Below are 10,049 nucleotides of genomic sequence, written 5' to 3' on the forward strand. Positions count from 1 at the left end.
GGGGATGTATCTCCAATAGACCAAACGAAGACACCAAGGATCTATGGGTTAGTTATTCAACCATGATATGCTAGCGTCTCGGTCGATAGAGTGCTCAAAGGTTACAACAATGTTCCTCTTGACATTGAAGGCGGTGATAGGGAGAAGACACTAGGAGAAGCAGAGAAGACATTTATTCAATGGCGCAAACGCTTCATCATCATTCCTAGGACGCCACCGCTTCCCCTACCTCACCCTAGGTACGAATGAAAGTGAATGAAATATTATTTTCCATTAATTTTATATTGGCTTCAAAAATAATTGACTCACAACTTGTTTTTGTAGCAGGGTCTCCCCCCAGCCTAGCCCAATCATTCATTCCCCATCTCATCACAGCGTCACAGGGGGTGAGGCGACTTCATCCCCACGGCGATCTCCAACTCCTACACCGGCCCCATCTCCTCCACAACGATCTTCAACTCCTACACCGGCCCCACCGCCTCCACAACAATCTCCAATGCCTCCACGCTGGTCTCCAACACCGCCCCACCCCCTCCATAGCTATGCACTACAGAGACGTCTAAGGTCCCGGCGGCAAAGAAGACCCTGAAAAAAAGAGTTATTTCTCAAAAAATACTTTCTGAAAAGACTGATGAGCAAATAGCAGCTGAAGAAGACAAAAAAGTGAAAGATTTTTTTATAGATATCCAAAAGCAGAGACAAGCGAAGCTTAAGGAGAAGCCGTACTTTTACATACCATGAGATCTGCTGAGGCAGAAGGTCGAAGCTCACAAGAAAAAGATGCTTAAAGTTCGTAAGCCTCCGCCACTATTAGACTATGACCGCTCCCTCGTGAAGTCACATGATGCAGATAAGAAAAGGAAAAGAGCATTAGGGAAGGATGTCCCACAGCTCGGACAACAGAAGCAACCAATGCAAAATCTTGTTGTTGCTAATGAATATGGTTCCAACATAGAAGTCTATCGACCAGACAACTCTGGAGAAGTGTCGGTTCAAGACCTTAATGCTTTTTTTGAACTAACTGGTTTAACCTTAGATCAATTGATGGGCAAAGCTCTAATCCAGAACCTGGAAGTTGATACCTAGAAGACTTATAAATTTGGCAAAAGTCTGTACAACCCTACGGCTCTGAATGAATTGGGTACTCAAATGTACTTTATCAACAAGTGGTACATGCAGGCGTGTGGCAGGGGTGAGGAGTGGATCTTTGTCAGATTTAGAGACCATCATTACTTCCGTGGCGATGACATCTTACATATTAGTTTCGAAGAATTGCATCAACTATACCACATGGACGCTCTGGACAAATCAATCATTAACTCCTTTTGTTTGTAAGTGATTCGTACTTTTATTTAATAAACTCACTTCCATGCGTACGTGTATATAATTATCCTCACATGTAACTTATATTTATATATAGATTTCAGATGTCAGAGCTCCAAAGAATACAAGACACCAGTATTGGCTTCATTGATCCTTATATCGTATTCAAAACCGATATTGTTGCCAATGAGCATTGGGTATCTGAAGCACAGAAGAATATCATGAGGTTCTTTGTGAAGCAGCACGACAAGACAACAATACTTTTCCCGTAAAACTTTGAGTAAGTGTTAATAATAATGTAGTCTACACATTTTATGTAATATCAATACAACTTATATGCATGTACGTGTTTATATAAACTAATGCAGGTTTCACTGGATACTCATTGTCATTGAGTTAAACTCAAGTCGGTTAGTAATCTTGGACTCGTTGAGAAAAGAGCGGGCACTATACCAAGATATGATAGACATTATTCAGGGATAATTTCGATCTCTCGCGCACAACTATTATTGAATAGACTTTGCCATAATTTATTAACGACCGTACATTATTGGTCGCACAGGGTTTGGAAAGAGTTTATTCGGCAACACCGCAAGGATTGCAAGGCACCACTTAATGTAGTTGAAATACCAGTAAGTTGTACTATATATACTTCACCACGTGTTTAATTACTATATCGTACTTCAATTTACGTGTGAGATGATGAGAATAATCTTCTTCTCGTACAGTGGTGTTTGCGGCAGCAACCAGGTAATAACTTGTGTGGATACTACGTTTGTGAATTTATCACTACGCACATAAGAAGAACTCCTGAAGATATCCTCAGAGTATGTATATATCAATTTTTTATTTATTTTTAAATGAATATATATATATATATGTATTAATATTTTTCCTTTTATTTCAAATGCAAGACTGAATGGTTGAAACAAAGGGTCATGCAAAAAGACCATCTAAAAACAGTTCAAGAGTCAATAGCAGGATTTCTTTTAGAAAAAGTGCTAAATCCCAACGGCGAGTTCTACTTTGATCTTAAGGAATAAATGTTTATTGATATCGTTATTTTCGAGAACAAGATTATGAAAGTGTTGTATATATACATATATATCTATAATATATATAGTTTCATACTTTATTCGAATATAATAATGCTCGAGACGAGAATTAGATGTAATTATATGCGTGCGTGTATTTATATTAGCAGCGTAGAATACGTATATAAAACATATTATATATTAAACAAATATGTGTAACTGAACTGAAAACAAATTAAACAAAAAAGAAGAAAAAGAAAATGAACCTTTAGTCCCGGTTGGGTCCCTCTTTAGTCCCGGCTCGATGACCCGGGACTGAAGGTTCCACCTTTAGTTCCAAGATCGTTGTCCCGGCGCGGTAACCAAGACTAAAGGCCGTTACCAGCCGAGACAACAAGACCATCCTATAGTAGTGACGCGGGGATTCATTCTGGCTGATGGAATCTTATACAAATATGTGCGTGGTCAATGCCAACGAAGCGAACGGGACCCAAATGGGAAAAAAAAACTACGAGCGCCTAGTAGCCTCTACAGTCTACACTCTGGTGCAGTCTCGACACGATATAGCGCACCAACTTCACTCAATCCGTCTACAAAAACTTTGCAATATATCGGCCATCCACTGGGCGGGAGCAGCGAAGCGCGCCTCTCCCTAGTTTCCTACATACAGTGTTGGATACTTGGATGAGAGGATCTCTCCAGAGTAAAACATATCTGACGCATGTGTTCAGTTTGGGGTTAGAGTGGGCTGAAATAGGTCAGACCCATGTTTCAGAGTGTTTGGTTGGGAGACCAGTGAGTTAACGTGTTGTTTGGTTGGTTAAACAGTAACACAAATATAAATGAAATTAGTTCAATTGTATCTTCCACAGGTAATATCCGTAGCTTTAAGTCATTTACGTTTGTGTTACCAATGGTACAATGGTAGAACCAAATGGCTCGTAGATTCATCCAGAAGGGGAATATTTTGTGCACAAGGGTTCAACCCATCCGTAAAAAAAACGAAGAAACCGGCTCGACCTGCATCTTCCTCGCGTGCAACCTACGCGGGACGGGGCGGCCCGCGCGGCCACCTGGGCAAGCTGGCGCAGCAGCCCGCGCGTGGCCTTGGCGAGCTACGCGATTGGGCGAGCGGCGGCGGTCCGCGCGCGAGCGAGCAAAGGCATGCATCCATCTATGTACTTCATTTTCTCTATTACAAATCATATCAGAGAGAACGGCAAGGATAAGCAGACATGTTTTCTGCTCCTACTGTTCTGGATGGCATTTTTTGCTACATTGACAGACAGCATAAACAACCTACTACAAGAATATAATCACAACTACTAGGAAGCAACAATACAGGTCTCCATACAGACCATAATCAGACAAACTGCCAAATTGACCATTGTGATCTAGACATCTCGCTGCTGCATACATGTGTGCCTCCATCAACCAAACCAACTATCGCTAACAACCAACCATAATCCAATAAGTTTCTACCTTTACTACATTGCGCTTTCATACTTTTCACTAAGATGAGAAACTAAAGGACGGTTAGCAGTAATACAAGATCAATTTGCAATCTACATAATTTGCTCTGCAGCCACAGCCAGCCATAATCATGAGAAGTAGTAATAGATAACCTAGAAATGGAATTTCTGCTCCCACCAAGCTATTAGCTCATTGAGCAATAGGAACATCATTCCCATCGAAATATTCATGCATTTGAATGTTTCCATGATCAATCTGTTATGCACTCAGTTACAGGCCACAACAACACCAGGTCAGGACCATTCCTGGTACCACCCCTTACCCAACCCAGGTTGACTATAGGCCCCAGAACATTCACTCTTGGTATCAACTTTATCCAAGTACTGTAGTAACCAAGCAAACTAACCTCTAGTCTTCAAACATCTCTGGAATTAGGATGGCACATGCTGCTAAACTAGAGAGAAGGCGCTAGTCTGATAATATACAGGGAAGCCAATCCTGCACAGTTGTTTCATCTTAGGGGGTGTTTAGTTCACCCTAATTCCAAACTTTAACACTATGCAAAAAGAAGATTCCCCGTCACATCAAACTTGCGGTACATGTATGGAGTATTAAATGTTGACGAAATCAAAAACTAATTGCACAGTTTGGTTATACTTTACGAGACGAACGTTTTGAGCTTAGGGTCCGTTTGGTAGAGCTCCGGCTCCGGCCAAAACAGCTTCAGTTGTGGCTTCATCTGTAGAGCAGATTCATTCGGAGAGCTGAAGCAGATTTGTTTACCATTTGGCAAAACAGCTTCACTCAGCAGTCAAAAAAGGAAAAATATCCATTATACCCTTATTTCTTTTTTCTTTTCATTTGTTTCTTCCTTTATTTTATTTTCTCCTCCCTTATATCACTTATTAGTATTTCTCTCTCCACCCAACAGAAGCGTGGCGTCGTTCTTATCCTCTCGCTTTCCATCCTCTGCACTCTTCCAATCTTCCTTATCCTCTCGACTTTCCATCGCCGGAACCGGAAAGCACATATGCAAGCTCAGCACCTGCGCTGGCTGTCGTCGGCCCTCCTCCTCCATGGCTCCTCCCAAGCTGCGCCGGCTGCCGGGCCCCTCCTCTTCGGCACGCTCGCGCGGCCCGCACTCCTCGCTGGCGTGCACGTGCACGGCTGCCTCACCGACGCGCCAGCGCACACACGCTCTGCCTCCACCTCGACGTCGCATCTGCGCTTCGCCTCACCATCGCCGGTGCAGCCTCGCCGCCCCGCACCGGGGCAGAAGAGTCCGGGCCCGCGTGGTGTCAGAGGGAGCCGGCGGAAGCTGCTATTTCCAGCTTCACCTCGCGCCTGCCGTCTGTCTGAGCGCGATTTCCGGAGCTTCACGCAAGGAGCGCTTTCATTTTTGCCGTTTGGTAGAGAGAGCCGAAAAACAGCTCCAGGAGCCGTCGAAGAATCCATACCAAACGGCCCCTTAATTAGTCATTGAACAATTATTACTAAATACAAACAAAATGCTACAGTATTTCTAACGGCGCTACAGTGTTTCTGGCTGCACCAATTCGGGCAACTAAAGGCGCGTTTAGTTCCGAAAATTTTTAGCTTTTGGCTACTGTAGCACTTTCGTTTGTATTTGACAAAAATTGTCCAATTATGGACTATTTAGGCTTAAAAGATTCGTCTCGCCAATTACAGGCAAACTGTGCAATTAGTTATTCTTTTTACCTATATTTAATGCTCCATGCATGTGCTGCAAGATTTGATGTGACGAAGAATCTTGAAAATTTTTTGTTTTTGGGTGGTATCTAAACAGGGCCTAAACATGGCGTTACTGAAACACCCAATTAAATGCCAGTAGATCTCACTTTGGTAAAGAATTAAATGTGGTTCATTGGGGGGTGCCACATGCATTGAGCTGAGTTGTGCAAATTCCCTCCGTGCCATGGATAAGAGGGGCATATATGGCAGGCCTTGTTTAGATTGTAAGTTTTTTCACTCTCTCTCTATCATATCAAATCTTTGGACATATGCATGGAGTATTAAATGTAGATAAAAAAATAACTAATTACACAGTTTGATTGTAAATTACAAGACGAATCTTTTGAGCCTAGTTAAATCATGATTGGACAATAATTGTCAAATACAAACGAAAGTGCTACAGTGACAGAAAGCTGATTTGCAGACCTGCTACTTGACAGAAAGCATAGCAGATGGTATACTACTAACTGGTATGAAAAATACTTGAATAGCATGTCTAAGACAAGCAAATGTTTTCTGCGGCTTTAGAAATTGAAAATGAAAGGTAGATATAAACTCAGTGACACCACTTCAAAATGATAAGTGCTAATCGAAACCAAAGGTCAGCAGCAAAGTATAAGAGCTACTGCTTAAGTAGCACAGATCCTATCTACGGATGGCTGCATTGATTCGTCATTTAGTTAAGCTCAATTTTTTTTTTAAGAAAAGGAAAATAAGACAAAGGGACATGTGCAAAATCAACCTCACTTTTTTATTCACTTCATTTCCCCCTTTCTTACAACTGAAAAAGTGTACAAAAGAGAGAGTTTCAAGAGCAAGCAGTCAAGATTCCAGCTCCTGCTGCTCTGCCTGGTTATTTTACATTGATCAACAGCTTATAACAACAAAAACAACCAGCAATAGCAAGCTAGTGACAACTATTAGGACGCAACAACAGAGGTCTCTAACCTCGAAATCGCATTGCCAAATTGGCCAGTGTCGTTTCAGAATTCAGATGCATATATACTTCCTTCAACCAACCAAACAAAACCAACTACAAATCCCACCGGTTTCTAGCTTAAATTTTCATACTTTTCACCAACACACAAGAAAGAAGGACAACTAGTATTATAGGATCAATTTGCAATCTACATAATTTACTCTGCACCTACAATCAGGACAAGTAGTAGTCAATCACCTGTGATGGAATTCCAGCTCCCAACCAGCCAGGTAGCTAGGCTGGCAATAGGAATCTTGTTCCCATCAAAATGTGCATGCACAATGCCAGGGAGATGGTGAAGATGGCCATGGACTTGGCGCCAAGGTACTTGACAGCAACGAGCCCCCTCTCAGCGACTTCATCCTGGGCGATGACAATGCTCTTCCTGGCCCCATCAGACATCCTCTGTGCTAGGAAGTCAAGGAATGACCGGACAGTCTCTGCGGTGACCCTGCCTGTGACGTCCAGTACAAATCTCCTGTTGCTCGGAGCGGCCAGCGTGCTTGAAACCTTCTGGATCACGCCGTTGGAGTCTGAATCGTCCACCACACGCTCCATTGCTGCTGCCTCAATGCGAGCATCGGAGGCCTCCTTGGCGAGCTGCCGCGACGTCCTGAGGAAGGTTTCGACAGCACCGTTGCAGACAGAGACAGCCAGGTCCTTGACCTTGGCCTCGTGCCTTGGATCAGAGAGGCCAGCGAGCAGCTGGTTGTTGGTGCGCACTGCGGTGGTGCGGTCGAGGTAGGCAGATACGGCGGTGCTGACGAAGACTCGGACGAGGTCTGCGGCAGCCTCCTTGCCCGTGGCGCTGCAGAGCGCAGCCAGCCACCGGGGCTCCTCGCGGTCGCCGGCCTCGGACGTGCGGGCGTCGCAGGAGGACAAGACGAGGTTCCTCGCGAAGCTTCCGACGACAGCCGAGGCGAATCCGGCGCCCTCGGGGGAGAGGAGGCGATCCAAGATCTGATCTTGGAGTGGGGTTTGGGGGTTTTGCTGCTGCTGTTGATGTAATTGGCGTTGGTGGGAGGAGATGGCGCGGAGGACGCCGGAGGCAAGGGACTCGGAGAGGGAAGACGCAGCAGAGGAGACGGGTTCGGAGACGGCGAGCTTGGAGAGCTGGAGGAGGCTTCGTGGGACCTGGTCGGAGTCGGAGCGGAGGAATTCGGCGAGGTCGGAACCGACCTGGGACACGGCGTCGGCAAGGGAGAGGGCGGCGACGATGCGGCGGCGGTGGTGGCGGTAGAGGCGGTACAGGCCGTACCCGGCGGTGGCCGCCGCAGCGGACAGGAGGAGTCGGTGAGCGCGGCGACGGCGGGAGCAGAGGCAGGCGGCGGCAAGTGAGTCCATCGAGGTGAGGGACTGAAAGAGGGAAGACGACGGCGCCGGAGGAGGCTCGAGCTCAGGAGTGGAATTGAGCTGGGTTATCTCGCTGGCTCTCCTCGACACCTCCCCTGCATGCCTCGCGCCGCGCCCCCGCACCAGCAGAGGTGGAGGCGGAGAGGAGGAGATCGAATCGGAGGCTCAGCCCGGGAATGAGTCGTGCCCCGTCGTGCTGTTCACTATGGCTGTGATGTGAAAGAGCCTCCTCGTCCTAATATTGCTAGAAGCCACCGCGTTTTGACCACAGTCGATCTTTTTTGTTGTCTGCTTGATCATCGCAGGACTAGGATTACACACTTTTTTCAAACAAAAAATATGCTACTTCATCAGTGTCTTGCCCTATTCCATCACCCCTTTTATCTAGCTGTTCTTGCATTATTCACAACAGCATATCAAATTTAGGTTTGTGATCGCACATGCATGATAAACATCTTAGAGTGTGATTGATTCATTTTGTATTTGGCCTGGCTAGGCTCATGAGGTGCAGCTTCTAGATGATTGATTGCCTTGACCGAGACTTGGGTTTAGCTCGTGACATGCAATGATGCAAAAGGCCTCAGCTAGCCTGGCTCGCGGGATGTGAAAAAATTATGCTTTTCGCCACGGCCTAACTGTGGCGATGTGTAACGTGGCAGGAAAATACCTCGCCTTTGCATGAGCAAGGTGGTGGAAATCGAAGAGCTGACCAACCAATCAATGTTCTTGGTCAGCCAGGATAGACGGAAGCCAAATAAATCGTCCTTGCATGCACAAAGCTTAGCCAGCGGGAGCCTAGTAGCTCCCATACGCTGGCAAGCTGGTTTTATAGGGAAACCAATCACACCATGATACAAGTGAAATGTCATGATAGGCATAGAACAGGCATCGTCAGGACTCACGGGCAATAATAAGATTGCCACTAAGCAACTATGCTACGACAAAGAGCGATGCCTCCGCTTGTGATATAATTAGATATTGTTGTTCACATCTCCTTCTACTTTACACTATTAGCATAGTTGTTTTCTTTCATCAATGTGGTCATCCTTGAGTTTGAAGCTGGTGCATGTGTACAATATTGTTTTTATGTGTAACTTTCTCCTCTTACCCGGCCTATTCGTTGGTTGGTTTCTGGGCTGATAAGTTGATGCAGGTTTGTTGTGAGAAGAAAATATTATTGGCCAGCTGATAAGCCCTGACTGAAACCAATAAGCGAACATGCTGACTATTCATAGTTTCTTCTTGTTATACCCAATTTTTTAGTAAGAGAATGAAGACATAACCATGATGGACGCCGAGTTCACGCTGGACAGTCTCCCCAGCTCGCTCCTGATGGCCACCCTCGTGTGCCAGATGTACTTGGTCTCCGCCGCAGACCTCGACCGCCTCCGTGCCGCGGCTAGCACAGCTGGTCGCCGAGCCACGTGGCTCGAGGCCCTGTCCGCGCACGTCTGGAAGCTGCTCGTGGCGGCCGTGGGCGGCTCCGACACGCACTGCCACCTCGCGGGGTGGTGTCCAGCAGGCCAAGAGGGCACTTGGCGACGTGTTGCGGAGAGACAGGAGCCTCGGAGCGAGCGACCCTGACGACAGGTTCGCCACGGCGAGCAGTTCCGATGTGGGACTCGAGTCCGCGGACACGGCGGTGGTGCCCGCGATGTACCGGCTCGCCGAGCAGGAGGAGAGGGCCAGCGCGCAGGTGCAGCAGCTGAACGCCAGGCTTCTTAGGGCCAGGACCCGGCTGGACGCCGCCACGACCTGGTGCGAGGAGGCCGGCGCCATGCACGCCGATGGCGTAGCTCACGTCCAGCTGCAATGGCGACCTGCACCGGTAGCAGGAGCAAGAGGCTGGGCGCTCTCGTTGACGACGGCGGCGAAGGCTGTGTCAGGGTGTGGCTCGAGAAGGCCACCGGAGCAGCTGCTGCCCAGCAGTAACTTCTACCAGGGTGACCTGCGCGGGGACCCCCCGCACGGCGCGGGCAAGTTCCTGTGGACCGACGGCAGCATGTACGAGGGCGCCGCGACCGCACGTTGGGCCGCGGCAAGTTCTCTTGGACCTCCGGCGTCACCTACGAGGGCGACTTCGCCGGCGGGTACATGCACGGCCAGGGCACCTACATCGACGAGTACGGGGACAC

General features: G+C 47.2%; 1 protein-coding gene across 1 annotated transcript; it reads right to left on the reverse strand.

Annotated features, from left to right (window-relative positions):
- Positions 1 to 6,310: 6,310 nt before the first annotated feature.
- Positions 6,311 to 8,105, reverse strand: LOC136491531 (protein PHLOEM PROTEIN 2-LIKE A10-like). The gene has a single exon (XM_066487857.1). The coding sequence runs from the start codon at positions 7,903 to 7,905 to the stop codon at positions 6,796 to 6,798; it is 1,110 nt and encodes a 369-aa protein (XP_066343954.1). The 5' UTR covers positions 7,906 to 8,105; the 3' UTR covers positions 6,311 to 6,795.
- Between the last annotated feature and the right edge of the window lie 1,944 nt (positions 8,106 to 10,049).

The sequence above is a fragment of the Miscanthus floridulus genome, chromosome 1 (assembly GCF_019320115.1).
Source record: "Miscanthus floridulus cultivar M001 chromosome 1, ASM1932011v1, whole genome shotgun sequence".
NCBI classification, from domain to species: Eukaryota; Viridiplantae; Streptophyta; class Magnoliopsida; order Poales; family Poaceae; genus Miscanthus; species Miscanthus floridulus.

Bases quoted from the DNA above. Each gene is read 5' to 3' on its own strand.
- LOC136491531 (XM_066487857.1), bottom strand. From the start codon at position 7,905: ATGGACTCACTTGCCGCCGCCTGCCTCTGCTCCCGCCGTCGCCGCGCT.